Source organism: Hyperolius riggenbachi, chromosome 5 (genome assembly GCF_040937935.1).
Source record: "Hyperolius riggenbachi isolate aHypRig1 chromosome 5, aHypRig1.pri, whole genome shotgun sequence".
Lineage (NCBI taxonomy): Eukaryota > Metazoa > Chordata > Amphibia > Anura > Hyperoliidae > Hyperolius > Hyperolius riggenbachi.
In genome coordinates this window covers 55,966,758-55,991,737 of record NC_090650.1, presented here as the reverse complement: position 1 = coordinate 55,991,737, position 24,980 = coordinate 55,966,758, and the positions used below count along the sequence as shown (strand labels likewise).

The 24,980-nt window shown below is 44.7% G+C and overlaps 2 protein-coding genes across 5 annotated transcripts in view; one reads left to right on the top strand and one right to left on the bottom strand.

The window, feature by feature from the left end:
- The window catches only part of LOC137519617 (uncharacterized), a 32,858-nt gene extending 15,679 nt beyond the window's left edge, over positions 1-17,179 (top strand). The window contains exons 3-8 of the mRNA XM_068238591.1: positions 40-158; positions 4,941-4,999; positions 8,070-8,155; positions 9,978-10,140; positions 11,343-11,649; positions 16,571-17,179. Coding sequence (XP_068094692.1) covers positions 40-158; positions 4,941-4,999; positions 8,070-8,155; positions 9,978-10,140; positions 11,343-11,522 — 607 coding nt within the window. The 3' untranslated portion in view covers positions 11,523-11,649; positions 16,571-17,179. The remainder of the gene's footprint in view (positions 1-39; positions 159-4,940; positions 5,000-8,069; positions 8,156-9,977; positions 10,141-11,342; positions 11,650-16,570) is intronic.
- MPP7 (MAGUK p55 scaffold protein 7) overlaps positions 1-24,980 on the bottom strand; it is a 508,595-nt gene that overhangs the window by 333,645 nt on the left and 149,970 nt on the right. The window lies entirely within an intron of this gene.

Genomic DNA, 24,980 nt, shown 5'->3' with positions numbered 1-24,980 from the left:
GACTAACGGTTTTGACTAATGACTGTTTTCTGTCTTCAGAAGGGTGACGTGGGCGATGGATATCCACCCTGAACCAGAGGCCTTCGATGCTCCATTTGACCCTCAGAAGCGGACCACCATCACGGCTGAGATGAGGCGAGCTTTCTACAGGCTTCTTGGTGAGATATTTGACGTTTTCACAATCAAGAAAACTTGTAAGTGTGATTATCTAGACCAGGGGTCCCCAACCCCCGGTCCGCGACCCAATACCGGGCCGCGGGGCGTTTCGCACCGGGCCGCGGCAAATCCCCTGCCTCACAATGATTTTTTTGCTGGTGACTACCGTCCCGCTCCCTCCTTCATTAGCCGCGAGTGCACGCGGCTACATCTCCGCCTGCACGCATTAGAGCGCAGCCGCAGAAGCCGGAAGTCACGCCCAGCCCAGCCCATCCCATCTTTCTTGGCGTCAGCGTGTGTAGCCTATGCAGCTGCGCTTTTCCCGGGCAGTGTGAGGCAGCGAGACAGGGGGATAGCGTGCCGTGATAGCGTGGCCGTGGCGGACCGTATTCAAAATACATTCTCTTCTCGGTAAGGCGGCTGTCTATATACCAGCGTTTTTCCACCTTTGAATCTAGCCTCACTACCTGTTCCGATACTTCTGTGCTGCATAGGTCAGGCCTTAGGCCTGGGATTGTTACACATGCAACTTAACAAGTACGCAGTGATCATAGTTCTGTGCAGTTTTTGATCCACCTCTTGCTGGCTTGTTTGCGGGCTAACTATACTTGCTATACTCGGCTAACTATACTTGCTATACTGGGCTAACTATACTTGCTATACTGGGCTAACTATACTTGCTATACTGGGCTAACTATACTTGCTATACTGGGCTAACTATACTTGCTATACTGGGCTAACTATACTTGCTATACTGGGCTAACTATACTTGCTATACTGGGCTAACTATACTTGCTATTCTGGGCTAACTATACTTGCTATTCTGGGCTAACTATACTTGCTATTCTGGGCTAACTATACTTGCTATTCTGGGCTAACTATACTTGCTATTCTGGGCTAACTATACTTGCTATTCTGGGCTAACTATACTTGCTATTCTGGGCTAACTATACTTGCTATTCTGGGCTAACTATACTTGCTATTCTGGGCTAACTACTGGCTATACTGGGCTAACTATACTTGCTATACTGGGCTAACTATACTTGCTATACTGGGTTAACTATACTTGCTATACTAGGCTAACTGTACTTGCTATACTGGGCTGACTGTACTTGCTATACTGTGGTAACTGTACTAGCTATACTGGGGTAACTATACTTGCTATACTAGGCTAACTGTACTTGCTATAGTGTGGTAACTGTACTTGCTATACTGGGGTAACTATACTTGCTATACTAGGCTAACTGTACTTGCTATACTGGGCTGACTGTACTTGCTATACTGTGGTAACTGTACTAGCTATACTGGGGTAACTATACTTGCTATACTAGGCTAACTGTACTTGCTATAGTGTGGTAACTGTACTTGCTATACTGGGGTAACTATACTTGCTATACTAGGCTAAGTGTACTTGCTATACTGTGGTAACTGTACTTGCTATACTGGGGTAGCTATACTTGCTATACTAGGCTAACTGTACTTGCTATACTGGGGTAACTACTGGCTATACTGGGGTAGCTATACTTGCTATACTAGGCTAACTGTACTTGCTATACTGGGGTAACTATACTTGCTATACTGTGGTAACTGTACTAGCTATACTGGGGTAACTATACTTGCTATACTAGGCTAACTGTACTTGCTATACTGGGGTAGCTATACTTGCTATACTAGGCTACCTGTACTTGCTATACTGGGGTAGCTATACTTGCTATACTATGCTAACTATACTTGCTATACTGGGGTAACTACTGGCTATACTGGGGTAGCTATACTTGCTATACTAGGCTAACTGTACTTGCTATACTAGGCTAACTGTACTTGCTATACTGGGGTAACTACTGGCTATACTGGGGTAGCTATACTTGCTATACTAGGCTAACTGTACTTGCTATAGTGTGGTAACTGTACTTGCTATAGTGTGGTAACTGTACTTGCTACACTGGGCTAACTGTACTTGCTATACTGTGGTAACTGTACTTGCTATACTAGGCTAACTGTACTTGCTATACTAGGCTAACTGTACTTGCTATACTAGGCTAACTGTACTTGCTATACTAGGCTAACTGTACTTGCTATACTAGGCTAACTGTACTTGCTATACTAGGCTAACTGTACTTGCTATACTGGGCTAACTGTACTTGCTATACTGGGCTAACTGTACTTGCTATACTGGGCTAACTGTACTTGCTATACTAGGCTAACTGTACTTGCTATACTAGGCTAACTGTACTTGCTATACTGGGCTAACTGTACTTGCTATACTGGGCTAACTGTACTTGCTATACTGTGGTAACTGTACTTGCTATACTAGGCTAACTGTACTTGCTATAGTGTGGTAACTGTACTTGCTATACTAGGCTAACTGTACTTGCTATACTGGGGTAACTACTGGCTATACTGGGGTAGCTATACTTGCTATACTAGGCTAACTGCACTTGCTATAGTGTGGTAACTGTACTTGCTATACTGGGCTAACTGTACTTGCTATACTGTGGTAACTGTACTTGCTATACTAGGCTAACTGTACTTGCTATACTGTGGTAACTGTACTTGCTATACTGTGGTAACTGTACTTGCTATACTGTGGTAACTGTACTTGCTATACTGTGGTAACTGTACTTGCTATACTGTGGTAACTGTACTTGCTATACTGTGGTAACTGTACTTGCTATACTGTGGTAACTGTACTTGCTATACTGGGGTAACTATACTTGCTATACTAGGCTAACTGTATTGGCTATACTGTGGTAACTGTACTTGCTATACTGGGGTAACTATACTTGCTATACCAGGCTAACTGTACTTGCTATACTGTGGAAACTGTACTTGCTATACTGTGGAATCTAAGAAAAAAGGGGGGGCTGCTGCCGCTAACACTAGCCACGCCCACTCACCCCACCCCACCCCACCCCCAGGGGGGCCCTGGAGAAAATTTTGGTCGGGATAGTGGGCCCCAGGCTCAAAAAGGTTGGGGACCCCTGATCTAGACAGTGCAAAGATGACTGGAGCAACTATGGAGCAGTTATCCACAGCAAAAAGCTTGTTTTTGGGAATATTAATTGATAGAAAGGCTCTGACTGGTTGCCATTTGCAGCTACTCCATTTTTACTTCCTTTGCATTCTGTGTTGATAAATCATTGTAATTGTTACATAGTTAGTTAGCTTGGTTGAAAAAAGACATTCGTCCATCAAGTCCAAGCAATGCAAATGCAGCACATTTGTAAACGGTGTGGTAAGTGCATCTGCTTAGGATTTGAGCGGATGCGCTGACGTCGTTCACAATGACCGCTGTGTGGCTACCAGTCGGCTCACCTGGTATTTCTGCCACTTTTTTCATCATCCCCACTTGTTGCCCCCCTCCTGTTGCTCGCCCGGAGACCAGGAATCATGGGGTTTTCTCTTGGTTTGTAAAAAAAGAAAAAAAAATGTGGATCCTGCCTAGTAACAGGGAGGATTCTCGTTGGTCCATATGAACCAATGAAAATGTTCTCAGGTATGCGTTTTCTGTGCAGCAGGAAGCCTAGTGGGAACGGACACGGTCTGTTCCCATATGCTTGCATTGTGTCCAGTCTGCGGTCTGCCGTTTGTGGTACAGTTGTGGAAAAGTGCAGCATTTTCTATTTCCAGTCTGGCGATTGAGTCGTGAATTTGCATTCTGTTTGACAGTGTAAATGCGTCCCACTGATAACAAATACAACAAATGACCCTTCATAATGATTCAATGATTAAATTCATATTCAAATTGTTCCCCATAAAATCTCAATGCTGATAATAGCCAATCGCCTATGTAATAGTAATCATACCACTGCATGTATTCACCAATAGTCTCCACACAGTGAGATCAAAGAAAAACTAAAAGACAAACAAAGACAAAGACAAACACTTATATAGCGCTCTTCTCCTGGCGGACTCAAAGCGCCAGAGCTGCAGCCACTAGGACGCGCTCTATAGGCAGTAGCAGTGTTAGGGAGTCTTGCCTAAGGTCTCCTGCTAAATAGGTGCTGGCTTACTGACCAGGCAGAGCTGAGTTTCGAACCCAGGTCTCCTGTGTCAGAGGCAGAGCCCTTAACCAGGATCTCTCAGGTGGGTGACCCAGGGTTCAGTAGTGCAGCCTAGTGACATGTATACATTCAAAACCTCTTCCGCTGAGACAGTGGAGCGGCCAATAGATAAATAGTGCACAGTGAAGTATAGTGAATTAATGAACACTTAGCCCAGGTCAGCAGTGCGGCAAGGATAGATGGAGGACCCCCTCAGATGGATCTTTTTCAAGGGGAGGAGGAACACCCGTGTCAGATCACCGGCTATGTGGTGTTTAAATAAAGAGAAAAGGGGGGCGTGAGTCAGGACGCCTGTGTGTCTGCCTGGAAATGACATCAGGAGACAGGAAACTGGCCAGCAAATTGTATAGCCACGCTGGAACACACAACCAGGAAGTGAACTGCAGACGCATATAAAGAGTGCAGATACCACCTTGGAACGCAAGAAAGAGAAGGAAGTGAAGTCAGGAAAGTCAGCACCACCGCGAAAAGGAGGAAAAACAGTCATTTAAGCATGAATATAGATTGCCATATCTGGTTACCTACATTCCCATGATACATATATCACACATAATCATATGATATGCCTTATATTATAAGAGTCCTCCTATTCTGAGGAATATATGGGAAGGCTGGTAGTTCAGAGCTGCTAAACATAGCCAGTAGAGACTTCTCTATAACTAAGTCATGTATGTGTAAAACATCACAACTCTAATATGACTGTTTTGTGTGTTACCACAGGGAAGCGCTCCATCCGGGACTTCCTGCCCCACGACGGATGCCGGAGAGTGTCAGATAAGGCAATTATTATTAAGACTTTTTATTGTTTTCTTTTACAAACACTAACTGCAGCTATAAAGGCTCAGACACATGTCCAACTTAATGCACAGCCAACCGTACAACATGACCAAGCACACTACAAGTTGTTTACATCAGGGCTGTGGAGTCGGTCCAAAAATCCACCGACTCCGACTCCTCAGTTTAGGATTCCACCAACTCCGACTCCTCGACTCCGACTCCTCTAATTTGCATATTACAATTTTGTTGATTAAAAGTATGTAACATGAAATTCGTCTCTTAACTGCCAACGCTTAGGAATTTTACAAGACAACTGAAGTGAGAAGGATATGTAGACTACTATATTTATTCCCTTTAGACTAAAACTAGTCCTTGGTAAGAGTACTTGTAAAAGGTACAGACCGGAACAAAGAACATCTATCAGGCCCTAGGCAATGTAAGTGTGGGTACATGTAAGAATGATGTGCAGGTACTCTGCAGGGGAATGAGGAGATTCTTCCTCTATTACACATTCTTCATGCACAATCTGAACAAGGTTTATGGGTGACAGACAACACCTCTGTGTTCAATGTGCACAGCATACTCAGTGGAGTCCCTGCAGCTCTGTAGGGAGTGCATATGTAGAGTATAGTACTACTGTGTAACAAAGTAAACCTGAGACAGATTAAATTAAAGTTTTATACATACCTGGGCTTCCTCCAGCCGCCTTCAGGATAATCAGTCCCTCGTTGTCCTCTTCCACCACCTGGATCTTCTGCTATGAGTCCAGGTACTTGAGCCAGTCGGGCGTAGTGCGCATGCACACACTCCGCCGCCAGGAGCATACTACACCTGTGCAGCACTATTGAGCAGGTGCAGAATGTTCCTGGCTGTGGGAGCGGCATGCGGCCGGACAGCACTGACTGGCTGAATTACCAGGATACATAGCAGAAGATCCGGGTGGTGGAGGACAGCGAAGGACTGATTAGCCTGAAGGGGGCTGGAGGAAGCCCCAGGTATGTATAAAACTTTATTTTTCATCCGTCTCAGGTACCCTTTAATTTGTAGTTACCAAACCAAATTTTAACAACATATCAAATTATTTGATTTCATCAGCAAAGGGAGTGCATACATTTGCATAAATCAGCATCAATGCAGAATTATTTCCATCTCATTGACCATTTCTATTAGTGACACAGCTACACATCAGGCTTTATTCTTACAGCATAGATGTTATTTCGTATCTATGAGATTCCTGTGTACACATCATGTATACAGTCACAATCAGATGTGTATATCTGACCTTAAAAATACGGGGACTGCTTTATTGAAGCAGCACAAGTAACTAATTTTGATTGGTTTATTTTATTTTTGTGGACTAAGCACAGCTATTACTGTATATATATATATATACATTATTTTAATGACTATTATCTGAGAAATAGAACATTTTATCATATTTTCTATTTTAATTACAGTTACAAATTCATTAGGCGTCGGAGTCGGTGCATTTTTTCCCGACTCCGACTCCAGGCACCCAAAATTGCCCGACTCCATGACTCCGACTCCGACTCCACAGCCCTGGTTTACATGACAAGTACGCACACACGCACGCACGCACGTACACACACACACACACACACGTACGTACACACACGTACACACACGTACACACACACACACACACACACACGCGTACACACACACACACGCGTACACACACACACACGCGTACACACACACACACACGCGTACACACACACACGCGTACACACACACGCGCGTACACACACACGCGCGTACACACACACGCGCGTACACACACACACGCGCGTACACACACGCGTACACACACACGCGTACACACACACACGCGCGTACGTACGTACGTACGTACGTACGTACACACACACACACACACACACACGTACGTACACACACACACACGTACGTACACACACACACACACACGTACGTACACACACGTACGTACACACACACGTACGTACGTACGTACGTACGTACGTACACACACACGTACGTACGTACACACACACACACACGTACGTACACACACACACGTACGTACACACACACACACACGTACGTGTACACACACACACACACGTACGTGTACACACACACGTACGTGTACACACACACACACACACACACACACACGTACACACACACACGTACACACACACGTACACACACACACACACGTACACGTACACACACACACACACACGTACACACACACACACGTACACACACACGTACACACACACACACACACACACACACACACACACACACACGTACACACACACACACACACGTACACACACACACACACACACACACACACACACACGTACACACACACGTACACACACACGTACACACAAACACACACGTACACACACACACACGTACACACACACACACACACACACACGTACACACACACACCCACACACGTACACACACACACCCACACAAGTACACACACACCCACACAAGTACACACACACCCACACAAGTACACACACACACACGTACACACACGTACACACACACACACGTACGTACACACACACACACACACACGTACGTACACACACGTACACGTACACACACACACGTATGTACACACACGTACACACACACACACGTACACACACACACACACACACACACACACGTACACACACACACGTACACGTACACACACACACACACACACGTACACGTACACACACACACACACACACACTATGCATACAAGCTAAATGACAAAATGCACAACATGTCTCCACATTCAAAAACAAAGTTGTTCAAAAGACTTGTACACACGTTCCAATCTGCATGATGGTTGGGCAGATTGATCCAACGGTTGGATATGGCAAACAGCCTGTTATCAGTTGTTCATCTGGTTGTTTGCCAGCAGTACACATGCCAAACTTATCTTCCAACAGACAAGTTTGGAAGATGGTTGGACAGATTGTTGGTACATCTATATGAGCCTTAACAAAAACATTTCCTATCAGTAAATGCTAATCGGCTTTGTATTTTTGTTTCCCATTACAGTACCTGCTAGCCATGGTGCTTATCTACTTTAGCAGAGCCGGGCATTCCTTTGATGAATACACCATCAGGAACTTTTACACTGCTCTGTAAGTATATGGCGTTCTCTTCTCATGTATATTTTCATACAGCTGTCTGTAAAGGGGTAACTAGTATCGGGGGGGGGGGGGGGGGGGGCAGGACAACACTAGAGGTTACTAGAAGGGTTTAGGAGACAGACACAGGAAATATGGACGCCTGATAGTGACAGAAGAATGGGCACTGCCATAGGCGGGTATTCCAATATCAAAATTCACTGTGGAGGAAAGAACTGGTGAAAGACTGAAGGCTTCTAGCGTTGCCCTGCATCGAGCAATACAGAGCTTGCAGTTGGTTTAAGCTTAATAGATTTCTGTGGAAATGTATTAAAATTGAGCTTGCCGTGATAGGAGTCAATTCCTATCTAATCAAAATCGAATGGAATCATGACTGATCAGCTAGGCATATCAGACCTAATTGATAATAAGGATGAGTTCATAGATGAGAGAGCAAACTTGACAATCAAGGGACTATGTATTCTGGGGGGTTACCTTTGGCTACCTATACTGTGGGTTTACCTCTAGGGACCTATACTGGGAGGACACCTCCTGCTACCGAAACTGGGACGTTACATCTGAGGATCTATACTGGGAGGACACCTCTGGATACCTATAGTTGGGAGACACTCTGGCTACCAATACTGGGGAGGATACCTCTGGATACCTATACTGGAGGGGACACTTCTGGATATCTATAGTGGGGGTTACATCTCGGGACCTATACTGGGGGGACACCTCTGGATACCCGTACCGGGGAAGTCACTCTGGATACCTGTACTGGGGGGTCACCTCTGGATACCTATACTGCGGGGATACTCTAGCAATGTATACTGGGGAGGAAACCTCAGGATACCTAAAAACAGAAGCAGCTCTCGCTCTATAAAGCGGCCGGTACACCTATTAGTATTGGAGAGCACATATGTCTATCTAATAATTTGTGGGGTACATCTAACTACCTAACCCTTTCATATATTTTATTTATTTATTTGTGATTATGTCTGGAAATAAGGTTTGGGAGGAATTGATTTTTCAATCTAATAAAAATAGTTTACATTCAATTTTCCCCACCACCAAATATCCCCATTTTCTCCCACCTGGCTACATTTTCATGCCACCCAACTTAAAATAATTTCTGGAGACAACACTAGAATACAAAGACATATAGAGACTATTATTGGGGTGTAGCAGAAGGCTAGAGACAGCTATCAGGGTACAGAAGACATCCAGAGACTACGATGTGGGCAAAGGAGAGTGCTAGAGACTATTGGCAGGGTACTAGAGACTGCTAGAGACTGATATCAGGGCACGGGAGACTGCTAGAGAGGACTGTTAGGGCACAGGAGACTGCTAGAGACTACTGGCAGGGTACAGGAGACTGCTAGAGACCTATATCAGTCTCCTGTGCCCTGATATCAACTACTGGCAGGGCACAGGAGACTGCTAGAGAATACTGTCAGGGTACTAGAGACTGCTAGAGACTGATATCAGGGCACAGGAGACTGCTAGAGACTACTGGCAGGGCACAGGAGACTGCTAGAGAATACTGGCAGGGTACTAGAGACTGCTTGAGACTGATATCAGGGCACAGGAGACTGCTAGAGACTACTGGCAGGGCACAGGAGACTGCTAGAGAGGACTGGCAGGATTGAGGAAAGTGCTGAGTACCAAAGTTGTGTACGTTGTAGTGAACGGACAGACTGCGGACATATTATTACTTGCTTAATTCGTGCACATATAAGAAAGACTACATGAGTACATAGGTACATATTACAGCTTAGCAATACATACAATTATGGTTTTTTAGCACATCCTTATAACCCTGTTATGTCTACAGCTACATCGCCAACAAGATGGAGGAAGACATGCCCTTCTACCGCTGCATCTATGAGTTCGCCGCCCCGTACTTCAGCAGCAAGGACGACTTCTACGAGGCTTCGTGGACCTTTGTGGCGCGCATGGGATTCTGGGCTCGGGTCAGTCGGGATGAGTGTCGCCAGGTAAGTATAAAAGCTTAAATCCTAAACATTACCCCATAGTGTGCATCTTGCCAGACATGATGCCGGCACAACTGTGCTGCGAGGCCCATCCTTATCCCTGTAGTCACGCCATGCACAGCTAGAGGGATTCGGATGCTTTATGCAGAAAATGCAGCATGCTGTCCAAATCCCCCCCCCCCTCCCCAATGCCCTTCGGACGGCAGCCTGTTGACTTCAATAAGCTGCATTTCCCCATCTGAATCGCATGCAGGAAAATGCTGCAAATTCACAGCAATGAAAATGGGCTCATACAGTATAAAATAATTACAAATTGTAAATAAAGTGCATTTAAAATACTATCCCACCACTAACAATACATGTGATCCTAGGGACCAACCTCCTTAGCAGTATGATTCTTTCCAGATTCAGTCCCCTCCCCCGCCCGTTTAGGCAGCCAGATAGTGACCCACATACTGGTAGGCTGTGTGCGCCCCCCCCCCTCCCTATTGGTAGCCAGAAAGTGCTCCCCCCTTACAGGTAAGCCAGAGAGCCCCCCCCCCCCCAAGTGAAGGTAGCCAGAGAGTGCTCTCCTCCTCTCACAGTATAGTTAGAAGTGCCCCCACTCCCCGTTCAGAACAGGGCACTAGATAATGTCCCCATTTCCTATGCAGAGTGTGCTGCGGAGCCTAGATCACTTACCTCCAAGGATCCAGCCTCATCCTGCAAGTCTTCCTCCTCTCATGCAGGGGGTGCTGCATCTCTATACTGAGATCACTCTCTGTTGTTCTGTAACAGGCTGCGATCCCTGCATAGTGATGGGGCCCCAGGGTGGACATGGAGAAGACAGACTGTTGCTGCTGGGCCACAGGGAGATAAGTGGCACTACAGCTCCCCTGGGCACTCTGCACATGTCCCTCCTAGCGCTATCCACGAGTGTATCTGCGGTTACCGCTAATTATAGTGAAAAGTAACCTCAAGTTACACCTGAGAATACCACCAAGGGGGTTAATAAACAATAAGAGGTACTGGACTGCAAGTGAGAAAATGCACACAGTGTAACATTTTGATCTGCTATAAGTTTTTTTCTGCATGCCAAAACCGCATTTGTGAACAGCCCAATTGATTAACAGTGGTTCTCTATTTAAATGCATTTCCCTCTACAGAAATTGTGTACGAAAACTGTTGTCTACAATTACTAACATATTTATCTGTTTTTGTTTTAGGTCATGAGCAGGCAGTTCCACCGGGCATGGAGGCGGAAGAGAATGGCCCATCACGGTGTGGCCATTCACGCTTCCAGACTGACCAGAAGGGAGAAGATTCTGATGAAACCAGGAAGAGGTTACACCTGTGATCAGTGTCTCAGATCCAGGTCTTGCCTCTCCTGCTGCATCCTGCAGTGATTGTCCTCTACTGCCGCTGAATCCATGTCCTCCAACTCCCTTCATTCTTCTCAATTACTACCACCACCTGCAATGAATGTCACCTCCTGCAGCCTCTGACTTAGCAGAATCAATTTATTTTCGCCAAGTAAGTTTGCACCTACAAGGAATTTGTCTTGGCAGTTGCTTAACAAACACAAACAAAAACAGTACAAGGACAGACAGTGTGTATATTACAAGTCAAGGACATCATAAGTATAGTGGCAGTAAGCAATGTGAGAATTGGTTATTTTCAGTTCTGTGCTGATTACTATCAAGTCCTAGCAGCTCTAACGTGGTTCAGCATTAAAGGGAACCTAAACTGAGAAGGATATGGATATTTCCTTTTAAAATAATGCCAGTTGCCTGACTCTCCTGCTGATCCTGTGTCTCTAATACTTTTATCCACAGCCCCTCAACAAGCATGCAGATCAGATGCTCTGACTGGAGTCAGACTGGATTAGTTGCATGCTTGTTTCAGGTGTGTGGTTCAGCCACTACTGCAGCCAGAGAAATCAGCTGGACAGATCAGCAACTGGTATTGTTTAAAAGGAAACATCCATATCCCTCTCAGTTAAGGTTCCCTTTAAGTATGGCTACCGCTTGAGGAAAAAAGCTGTTCCTGTGTCTAGAGTTTTGGTAGTGATTGATCGGAATCTTACTCCTGAAGGCATGCGCTGGAAGATGGAGTGAGCTGGGTGAGAGGGGTCAGAGGCAATTTTGGTCGCTCTCTTTCTGCACCTGCTAGCCTAAAGATCCTGCAGGGAAGGTAAGCTACAGTCAATTATCCTTTCCGCTGATCGGATGATGCGCTGCAGCCTCACCTTTTCTAATGATGAGCGGGAGCCGAACCATACAGTCATAGATGATGTTATGGTGGATTCAATGATTGCAGTGTAGAACTGCACCATTAAATTTTGAGGTAGGCAAAACTTTTTCAGCTGCCGTAGATGGTACATTCTCTGTTGCACCGTCTTGACAATAGTGGCAGTGTTGTTATCCCATTTTAGGTCGTTTGAGATCGTGGACCCAAGAAACTTGAATGACTCCACCTGGGTTATTGTGGATCCATTTATGGTTAAGAGGAGGTGCTTGGGGGAAGATCTCCTAAAGTTTATTATCATCTCCATAGTTTTGAGAGTGTTTAGTTGCAAGTTGTTGCTGCTGCACCAGGAGGAAAGCTGTCCCACCACATGCCTGTATGCAGACTCATCCCCGTTTTGTATGAGACCAACTACTGTTGTGTCGTCTGCAAACTTCAGAACCTTAACAGATGGATCTGTGGAGATGCAGTCTTTGGTGTAAAGTGAGTAGAGCAATGGGGAAAGCACAGAGCCCTGGGGTGCACCAGTGCTGACTGTCAGAGAGCTTGATGTGAGTTTACCAAGTCTTAACACGCTGTCTTCTGTCGGTTAAGAAATCAGTTATCCATTTGCAGTTCAGGTATGTGTAGCTGGGAGAGATTGCTGTGCAGCAGTGATGGAATTATGGTATTAAATGCAGAGCTGAAATCTATAAATAAAATCCTGTTGTAGGTCCCTGAGGTGTCTAGATGCTGTAGTACATAATGCATACACATGTTCACGGCATCGTCTGTGGATCCATTAGGCCTGTAGGCGAATTACAAAGAGTCCAGCAGGGGATCTGTGATGAATTTCAGATAAGTCATTATCAATTTTTCAAATGCTTTCATGACCAGTGATGTCAGGGCAACAGGCCTGTAATAATTTAAGCATGTAGATTTAGTTTTTTTTGGAATTGGTACAATAGTTGAGCTTTTAAAACAGGCAAGAACAATTGAGAGTTCTAGAGATGCTTTGAATATGTCTGTGAATACAGGCGCTAATTGATCGGCACAGAGATTCAAGCATTTCACAGAAACAGTGTCTGGCCCCATTGCTTTCCTAGTGTTTTGTCTTCTGAAGAGTCTATTTACATCTGATTGGCATATTGTTAGAGCATGCACATCTGGGGACAGGTTAGCAGATTGTGTCTGGTCTGCTGTGTTGTGTACATACTGAGGCACTGCAGGGGGTGGAGACGATGGCTGGCTGGAGGAGTGCTCAGTTTGCCTGTTATACAGATGGAAATTATGCAGACTGACTTGGTGTGTTTGGCTATTGTTGCTAGTGTCAAGCCTGCAATAAAATGTATTCAGTTCATTTGCAAGCTGCAGGTTGTGTAGTGACCGGGGAGATTTCTTCCTGTAGTCTGTAATTTCATGTAGAGATTTCCATATTGTGGATGAGTCGGCGTTGGAACATTTTTCCTCATTCCTCATCCAGCTCCTGACCTCTCATGTAGCTCCTGAGACTTCTTTCCTCTGAAATGACTATTTTCATCCACACCTGCTAACATCTGCCACCGCGACTGCCAGGTTCTCCTGGCTGTATGCATTAACTCTTCTCCTACAGGGGCTCCTCTCCTGCAGTGAACGGCTTACCTAACATTTTATTCCCTGCAGTAACCAATCTCCTGCAGTAAACACCATGCATTTCATCCCATCTCCAGCAGTGACTCCTCTCCTGCAGTGGTTGTCTCCTACATCTCCTGCAGTGAATATTTTTTCCAACAGCTGTGGGCAGCACGGAGGCATAGTGGCTAGCACTCTTGCCTCACAGTACTAGAGTTCCAGGTTAAATTCCCAGCCTGAACATGAACTGTGTGGAGTTTGTATGTTCTCCCCGTGTTTGTGTGGGTTTGCTCCGGGCACTCCGGTTTCCTCCCACATCCTAAAAAAATATATTTTCAGGTTGTTTTAAACCAGTTATTTTTTGCGCATGGGTTTTCTCGGCTACGCCATAGACTGTGATATGATTTTAGTTGTGGAGTGGTGTTAGCAGAGGAGAGGGGCAGGCTAGTGTTAGGAACATTGAGGGGGTACATTAGTGTTAGGAGTAGTGAAGGGAGGCTAGAGTTAGGCAAGAAGAGGGGGGAGGTTAGTGTGAGAATAGGAGAGGGAATATGAGAAACATATTGCTGGAAATCAATTTTCGGTAATATGTGCCAAAAAATGAAGCGACAACAATTCTATACGCAAACTGGTTTCCCACTAAATTCACTTAGAACGGCTTCCGATTGGGGTTCAAATACACCAGTATGACATCTGGCTGCAATACTGGGGAGGGGGATATGGGGCACATCTGGCTGCAATACTAGGGAGGAAAGGGAGATAAGAAGCACATTTGGCTGCAATACTAGGGAGGGAGGGACGGAAAGGGGCACATCTGGCTTTAAAACTGGGGGGAGGTGGATAAGGGGCACATCCATTGTATTTGTGATATTTTCTTCAGCTGTGAGCTTGGAGCTCTGCCAGCCCCTCACCCATCACACAAACCTGTGAGAGTAAATCAGCAGCAATTAGCAGAGCTCACACTGGTTTGGGTGATAAGGGTGGGCATAGTGGGGGCATGGCAGAGCCCCACTTCACAGCTGATCCTGCAATACTGGGGAGGGGGATAAGGGGGCACATCTGGCTGCAATACTGGGGAGGGAGGGGGGATAAGGAGCACCTCTGGCTGCATCATTGGGGCGGGAGGATTAGGGGGCACATCTTGCTGTTATACTGGGGAGTGGGCACATCTGGCTACCTTAATGGGTAGGGGCTGCCTAATGCTGTATGGGGGCACAGCTGGCTATTATACTGGGGAGGGAGATAATACTGGGGGCAGGTTTGCTACCTATACTGGGGTGGGCACAGTTTGGGGCAGCACTTTGGAATCTCCTCCTCTAGTGATGGTGAGGCCCTGGTCACAGTTACATCAGCCCAGGCTCGTAAGGGCCCGTTTCCACTAGAGAGAATCTGCATGCGTTTTCTGCATGCAGATTCACATAGCCAATAATAGTCAATGGGCCTGTTTGCACTTGTCAGAAAATCTGTGCGGTGTGCTGTTCAGAAAAAACCTGAAGAGCCAACAGAATTCGCACACTGCAAGGCTATGGTGCGATTCGCATGTAATGTATTCAATAGGAAATTTGCATACGTTTTCCGGTAAAATTAATGAAAAGGCGCACAGGCACTGATATATTTAAAATTGCATACTTACAAAGATACACGAAAACACATGAAGATGTGCATACAAATTTGCATCCGCATGCAAATTCGTTTATGCGTTTTTTACAAAGAAATTGCACCGCACTAGTGGAAACCGGCCCTAAGAGGTTTCCCTTTTTGTGAGTTAAAGGCTTTGACCAAAGTCATATACCTGGGCTTTTGCTTGCTGTATTTGTGGCTTGTAATAAAGCTCTGCAGATAGAGTTTTCTTATGCACCTCGCTCACCACATAAACCTGAACAAGCAGCCAATAGCGTGCACTCTTGCTGGTTTGTGTGATTCCGGGGAGGGTGGGGTCATAGTGTGGATCCGGCTCAGAAATGACACGGCAGCCACATTTACCAATGTAGCTGAGCTTGCAGAGGTAGGAGCCCCAGGGTTCCATATTGCGAACTCAGGTGTTTGGTCAAAGTCCTATTATATTTGTGATATTTTTTTCAGCTCTGAACTTGAAACTCTGCCAGGCCCTAGCCCATCACACAAACCTGTAAGAGTAAATCAGCAGCAATTAGCAGAGCTCGCACTGGTTTGGGTGATAAGGGGGGCATAGTGGGGGCATGGCAGAGCCTCACTTCACAGCTGAACCTGCAATACTGGGGAGGGGGATAAGGGAGCACATCTGGCTGCAAAATTGGGGAGGGAGGGAGCAAAGGGGCACATCTAGCCCTTTGCACAGGTGGGTACCCTAACGCACAGGGCTGCTAGAAACCTCTCCTTTCACCTTGGACAAGGTGTATAATGTAGTTCACCACAGCTCTGTGCGATTTGCGCTTTGCACATTGTCCCATCGGGAAGAAGAGGTTTCTCCTTGGAAGGTTAAATAAAAGTTAAAAAAAAAACAGGTGAGCAAAAAACATTGGTTTCAAATGTAATAAAATCTCAAATATTACGAAGTTAATACATTGTTGCTTGTTTTTGTTTTGTTTGTTTTGTTTCTGTTTCTTTGTAATGTGATTAACAACTATTAACCTTCCAGGTGGAGCAACGACCAGCTGCAGCACTGGGAAAAGAGAAGCACCAGGACACCGCTCACTCAGACTGGGACAGTGCTGGAACCAGGAAGGCCAAATCCAAAAATCTGTAGCAAAAGGAAAGGGGTCCGCACATGTCCTAAAATGAATCCTTTATTATGGACGTATCGGAAATCAAAACACCAAATCACGCATCTGCAGCTGACATATTTCAGACCTACTGGTCCTTAATCATAGCTGAAGTAAAACTGACACAGAGAACCCATATATACCCACCCCCTGAGAAGGGGGCGGCCCCAATGGCCGGGGATACGCCCTCAAACTTCACAGAAGGGAGGGGATATTAACAGGAAAAAATGGGTATAGGGTTGCAAAATGTGGAAAATCTGCTTCAATGCCAAACCAATTGATTATATCCAAAAAACGAACAAATAACAACCCCACTCCAATATTATACACAACTAGCTGATTGCCCGGCGTTGCCCGGGTATGTATTTGGTTGGTGTTGGCTCCGCCCACTTTTCTAACCCTAACACACAATGACTCAATGACCTAGTTTGTGAGCTTTGCATTGTTTGGCATCAATAATTTGCATTAAAATGAAACAAATCTGATTGGCTGTGGCTCCACCCTCTTTTCTTATTTTGAATCCCAGTCACCAAATGACCAACTGTACCAGGTTTTAAGCTTGTGTCCTTAACAGTGCAAGAATGGCAGCAATTGAATATTCCCCTTGAAAAGCAATAAATGAATTTGGATTGGCTTTTGTAGGCTCCACCCTCTTTTATGAATATTAATCCCAGTCACCCAGTAACCAACTGTGCAAAGTTTGAGAATCCTGCCATTAACAGTGTAAGAATGGCTGTAGTTTACATTTTCCCAGTGAATTTTCTATTTGTCTCCGCCCACTGATGACCCAGCATTGCCTGGGTATGTATTTGGCTGGTGATGGCTATGCCCACTTTTTGTAATAGTAATAGACAATTACTTAATTACTCAGTGACCAAATGTGTGAGCTTTGCAGTCTTTGGCATCAATAATTTGCATTGAAATCAAACAAATCTGATGGGCTGTTTGTGTCTCCACCCCTTTTCTGCATTTGAACCCCAGTCACCCAATAAATAACTGTACCCAGTTTGGGGCTTGTGCCATTAACAGTGCAAGAATGGCAGTAATGAAATACTTCCCTTGAAAATCAATAGATTAATTTTGATTGGCTTTTGTAGGCTCCATCCACTTTTATGAATAATAGCTGATGAATGGGCATTGCCCGGGTATGTATTTGGCTGGTATTCGCTCCGGCCACTTTTTCTAACCCTAACCCACAAATACTCAATGACCAAGTTTGTGAGCTTTGGGGTCTTTGTCATCAATAATTTGTATATTCCCATAGAAATTAAGCAAATCAGATTGGCTGTTTGTGGCTCTGCATCTCTCCGGCATTTGAACCCCAGTCACCCAATGACCAACTGTAGCAGGTTTGAGGCATCTGCTATTAATAGAGCAAAAATGGAAGCAATTTAAATATTCCCCTTGAAAATCAACGGGTGAATTTTGATTGGCTATTTTAGGCTCCACCCACTTCCCATAATATTAATATCAGTCACCCAGTGACCATCTGGGCAATGTTTGAGAACCCTTGCCATTAACAGTGTAAGAATGGCTGCAGTTTATATTTTCCTAGTGAAATTTGTTTTTGGCTCCGCCTAATTTTTGTAACCTTGACACAGTCACTCAATGACCAAGTTTGTGAGCTCTGGGGTCCTTGGCATCAATAATTTGTAATTTACCAGTGAGATGAAACAAATCTGATTGGCTGTTTGTAGCTCCAGCCCTTTTCTGAATTTGAACCCCAGTGACCCAATGACCAACTGTACCAGGTTTGAGGCTTGTGCCATTAACAGTGCAAGAATGGCAGCATTGTAAATATTCCCCTTGAAAATCAACAGGTGAATTTTGATTTTCTTTATAGGCTCCACCCACTTTTTTGAATATTAATCCCAAAAAATCCCAGTGACCAAGTTTTAGCTTTTGGGTTTCTGCCATCAAAATTGTGTGAATGGAAGCAGTTTATCCAGTAAAGTAATCTGATTGGCTGTTTGTGGCTCCACCCCTTTAGTGCATTTGAACCCCAGCCACTTCATGACCGACTGTAGCTGGTTTGAGGCTTCTGCCATTATTAGTGTAAGAGTGGCAGCAGTTTCAATATTTCCCTTAAAAATCAATAGGTGACTTTTAAATTGGGTGTTGTAGGTTTCACCCACTTTCCTGAATATTAATCCCATTCATCCATTGACCAACTGTGTCACGTTTGAGAACCCTACCAATAACAGAATGGCTGAAATCAATCTAACAAATCTGATTAGCTGTTTGTGGCTCTGCCCCCTTTAGTGAATTTGGACCCCAGTCACCTATCAGCTAAGAGGCCTCTGCCATTAACAGTGTAAGAATGGTAGGAATGTAAATATTCCCCTTGAAAATCAATAGGTGAAATTTGATTGGCTGTTGTTGGCTCCACCCACATTTCTGAATATTAATCCCAGTCACCCAGTGGCCCACTGTGTCAAGTTTGGGAACCCCGCCATTAACAGTGTAAGAATGGCTGCAGTTTATATTTTCCCCTGGAATAAAATGTAGTTGTGGCTCCACATACTTTTTCTAACCTTAACATACAGTCACTCAATGATCAAGTTTATGAGCTTTGGGCTTTTGGTATCAGTTATTTGTATATTCCCATTGAAATTAAACAAATCTGATTGGCTGTTTGTGGCTCTGCCCCCTTTCCAAATTTGAACCACAGTGACTAACAGTACCAGGTTTGAAGCATCTGCTATTAACAGTGTACGAATGGCAGCAATGTAAATATTCCCTTTGAAAATCAACAGGTGAATTTTAATTGGCTGTTGTAGGCTCCACCCACTCTCTTGAATATTCATCCCATTCACTCAGTGACCAACTGTGCAAAGTTTGAGAACCCTGCCAGAAACAGTGTAAGAATGGCTGCAGTTTATATTTTCCTAGTGAACTTTATTTTTGGCTCTGCCCACTTTTTGTAACCTTGACACACAGTCACTCAATGACCAAGTTTGTGAGCTTTCAGGTTCCTGGCATCAAAAATGTGTGAATGGAAGCAGTTTATCCACCAAGGAAATCTGATTGGCTGTTTGTGTCCCTGCCCCTTTAGTGAATTTGGACCCCAGTCACCCAATGACCAACTGTACTAGGTTTGAAGCCTCTGCCACTAACAGTGTAAGAATGGCAGCAGTTTTAATATTCCCCTTGAAAATCAATAGGTGAATTTTGATTGGCTGTTGCAGGCTCCATCCACTTTCTTGAATCTTAATCGTATTCACCCAGTGACCAACTGTGGCAAGTTTGAGAACCCTGCGATTACCAGTGTAAGAATGGCTGCGGTTTACATTTTCCCATTTAAAATGAATGGCTGAAATTTGATTGGCTGTTTTATGCTCCTCCCACTCTTCCTGGATTCGTAACCTCGGTCACCAAGTGACCAACTGTGCCAAGTGTGGGGACTCTGGCTTGATTACTGTGAGAATGGCAGCCTTTTACATTTTTTCCATTGACTTGAATGGGTGAAATCTGATTTGCTGTTTGTAGCTCCGCTCAGGTGTGCAGGGGGGACGCGAGACCCCCAGAACATATCATCCCAGGTAGTAAGGGATCTGTATACCAAGTTTCGTTCAAATCGGTCAAGCCGTTTTCGCGTGATCGCGGCACATACACACACACATACATACATACGATTTTATATATATAGATAAAATGATAAAATCAACTTTATATAAAGATAAAAAGAGAAAAAGCGGGCTCATGGGCAATATTATGTAATTAGAGCTAAGTCCCATTGAGAATTCAGACCTCGAGGGAGCCTTGTACCCAGCCTAAAAATCCATAAAGCCTCGCGGCTTTTTAGCTGTTTGGATGCATCGCCACCCCTCACATTCAGAGATATCCTTTCTAGGCCATGAAAGGAGAAGGAGAACATGTCGCCATGATGTACCTGGCGAAAATGTTTAGCCACATTTGAAACCAGCCACCCAGGGCCGCAGTAATGTTCCCCAATTCTGGCACGCAGAGGTCTGGTAGTGCACCCTACATATTGCAGGGCACACTCACTACAGGTAACCAGATATATAACATAACGGGTGCCACAATTGATAAACTGTTTTATGGGGAACCTACGGCCGTTAGAGGCAGAAATAGCTTCCTGGGTCCGGGTATGGACATTACAATAGTGACAGGTCCTAACATCACAGCAATAATAGCCTATGGTGTTAAGCCAAGTGGGGACCCTCGACCTAGAGTTGTAAAGACTTGGGGATAATGATTGGGCCAGGGTGGGGGCGCGCCTACTTGCAAATCGAACACCCTGCTGTAAGACACCACGTAAATCATCATCCCCCTCCAAAATTGGGAGGTATTTCTTCAGGATCGAAATGATCCTATTATACTCGACGCTATATGTTGTCACAAATGTGGGTTTAGAGTTTTTGCCATCACTCCGGCTCACACCCTCCAAAAGTTGGTCTCTGTCCCTAGAGTTGGCCCTCATTTTGCCCCTCCTAATTATCCATTCTGGATACCCCCTCTCACGCAGTCTCACCTCCACCTTACCAAACTCTTCTCCGAGCCAGGCTGCCTCCGAGCAATTGCGGCGGGCTCTAATAAACTCCCCGACGGGGACCCCGCGAATGGTATACATTGGATGACAGCTCGTGGCTCGGAGGGTGGTATTCCCACTACAGGGTTTCCGGTACGTTTTAGTATGTACTATCCCTCTAATTGGGTCACCCACCAAAGTAATATCTAAATGATCTATAGAGGTAGCATGCCAACTGGAAGTGAACCGTAAATTGAGGGCATTAGAATTCTGACAGAAGCATTGCACTGCTGTCAGATTACACAAAGCCAGTGCATGCGGTGCTGCAGGACGAGATTTCTCCTCCGCAGTAAAAAAAAGATAGTTTGCTGAGGAATATGAGCTGAGGGGCGGGGTTGGAGTTCATATGCTTTAGCAAACATTTTGCATCAATAATGGCAACGATTTCTTCATCCACATCGATCAATGTGAATGGACAAATCAGGTTTGTCAGGGCCTTACTCGTATGCCCCATATAATGAGTTTGCAGAAACTCCTAATGCTGGCCATACACGTAATGATTGCAGAGACCCTAAAATGCCAGGACAGTTCAAACACCCCATAAATAAACACATTTTGGAAAGAGGACACCCCAAGGTATTTGCTAAGGGGCATATTGAGTCTAAGAAAGATTGAACTTTTTGTTACAAGTTAGAGGAATTCAAACACTCTAGAAAATAGAAAATTCCACTAACTTGTGACAAAAAAAAAAAAAAAAAAAAATCTATGGACCCACCATGCCCCTCAGTGAATATGTTGGGGTGCCTACTTTCTGAAATGGGGTCATTTGTGGGGTGTGTTTACTGTCCTGGCATTTTGAGGGGGCTAAGTTGTGAGCACCCCTGTAAAGCCTAAAGGTGCTCATTAGACTTTGGGCCCCTTTACATAAAAGAGCTTAGGAAAGCACTTTTTCTAAGCGGAAATCGCTCTGAAAGTGCTTAGAAAAGCGCTTTCAAAATAACACAATAAATCGCTCAGCGTTTCCGATTTATAATGTAAACAAGGCCTCAAAATAAATGGTTCTGCAGGAGACTGTAACTAATAAAGATCTGCAGCTCTCTTGTTTGTGCAGCAGAGGGCGCCAGAAGTCTATAGAAGTCTATAGAATGTCTGATACTATCCCCAATACATCCCAAAACAGAACAGGGATACATCACAGGTATTTAACATTTACTCTAAATATAACAAATCCTTGGAGCTTTGCCAGGTCCATTCACCAGATATTTCAGCAGGGCTTTGGAGTCGGTACAAAAATCTTCCGACTCCAGCTCCAACTCCTCAGTTTATGAAACCATGACTCCGACTCCTTAGTCTAATACTTAACAGGGCTGTGGATTTTGTACAAGAATCATCCGACTCCCGACTCAGTTTATGAAATCAACAACTCCGAGTGCCCAAAACTGCCCAGACTCCTCGACTCCGACTCCACAGCCCTGTATTTCAGGCAAGCAATTTCATAAAGGAGAACGCTGTAATAGCGTAATCTCTGATTTTCTATCAGGATTTCTTTGACTAGGAAAGATTAGTTAGTGATGTGATTAAATCAGCATCAACAGAACTGGCATTGGTCAGTGTGGGCAGAGCTGGGAATAGGGATCACTGCTTTTTATGTACAGACTAACCAGCAAGCTCATAGTGAACCAGAACTCATTGGGGTGTGTGAGGGGCTACAATGGTCCTAAAAGCCCCCTTACTAAAATGTTATGGAAAAAAAAAAAGTTTCAAGCCCTACTCCATAGAGCCAATTTAATCCATGCCATGCACTGATGAGGATCAACCAATAGTCTGTATGCATGTTGGATTATTATGGCTCTGTACAAATTAAGAAGCTGACACATCATTGCATTCCAGCGGTTCTGGAGGTGTGTTTAGCTTCTAAGGGTACAATGGTTAATTTGCATATATTCAGCAGTGATGCACTGGGAGACATCTCAAGCTCACTCCAACCTGAATTATTGCAAATACTTTCTGTTTTAAGAAAGCAAATTGTTGTTTTCCATTGTTTTTTATGTAAACACAGACATGGCAGGGAATGTACCATCCTGTTCCCACAGCAGTGCACAGAGCACACCTGGCCACAGCAACACTATGAACGCCTCTAAGGGGAGGCAAAGTGCCAACAGCCAGTCCAAAGCCAAAGAGGATTGTGTATTGTGTTCTCACAGTCATAACAAAGTTTACAGTCCCATCACATGGTCAGAGGTATTCCCAGTCCTAGCAATCTGTTTTCATCTGTTTAACCTCCTTGCAACCGCCAAACGCCGATTGGTGGCTGTAAGGGGGCTCTCACAGGACCGCCTAACGTCGATTGGCATCAAGTCCTGGAGAGGAGATTAGCAGGGATCGTGCGTGCGGATGTGCGCGCATCCCCGCTTCAGTGACGGACATCTGCTCTGTCAACAGTCTGCCAGTGGCGATTGTTTCTGGCAGACTTAAAAAAAACAACAAAAAGCAGCCATTTGTTTTTGTCGTACAGCGCACCGATCTACCGCAGCACTGTACTGGGGTCATCCCTGTCACTTGGCTGTCCCCTGGAGCGGCTCCAAACACAATCCCCTCTCATAGGCTGATGCCTATGAGTGATGATCGTCCTGATTGGCCATCGGGGGAGGGAGGGAGGTGATAGAAAAAAAAAATACACACTTTTAATAAAAATGAAATAAATTCATAAAAAAAAAAATCCTAAAGCAGCAATCAGACGACACACAGAAATCTGTTAGTGGGCAGATTCATATGTCTGCTAAGTTGTGTGGCCGCGTTCATATAGACAAGGGGCTACGGAGCAGCACCCCAATTGGTAAGTAAATGCCTGCTGCACCCGCAAAAGCCCACACAATTAACAACATTTAGTTCATTTAAGAAGTGTGAATATGTGTCACACTGTGATGGACAAGCAGGAGCAAGCGTTGTACCCGATGTGCTGTCCACTCTGGTGACACATTGATGGTGCTTACACTGTCTGCAGGGCAAAAGCATGCAATATCCTCAGACAAAACAATGCATCTGCTACCAGATACTGGGAAAGCCCGCAGTAATATTGCATCTAACTTCTCCGTATGTAGTGTAAATAAACTGTGTCCAAAAGAAAGCATGCGTCCAACTGGACTGCTGCTCCCAGCCCCAGAAAACAGCTCGTGTCACATAGAAAAAGTTCAACTTAGATATATATCACCGGTGTGTTGCTATAGAACCAAAATTCCTTTTGCAATGCAATTTTCGTTACAAGTAAACTAGGATTATGTACATAATCGTATGCCCAGTTTATCTCGCTCAGGATTACTTGAGTAACCAAATACAAAAAGGAAAAAACTTCAGCTCAACCCTGCAAGTCCGAAATAAAAACCTGGTCATTAAAAACATTGGCATTTGTTACACATATCTGCAAATACACAATAATATTTTGTGTGGCTTATGGTACCTTTTTATCTTGCATCCTAAAAGAAGTGAATGCATTGCAACAGACAGACATGCCACGGCCCGTGATAGAGGCTGCCATTCAACTCCAATCTGAAAACAAACTCTACCAAAGTCAGATGCAGGATCCAACACAAGCATACAAAGCTCAAGCTATCTGAGCATGTTACTAACCAGTGCTGGGGCAACACCCAGATAATATATTTGGGATCATTCACATACAAGAAGAACATTACTGGTCTCTAATGGTCATTAAACAAACAGGCATCAATTCACTTATTTGCAAACACAAAATCCCCATGGACAACAAGCCAACCTTCTCATATGACCCATTTTATTGT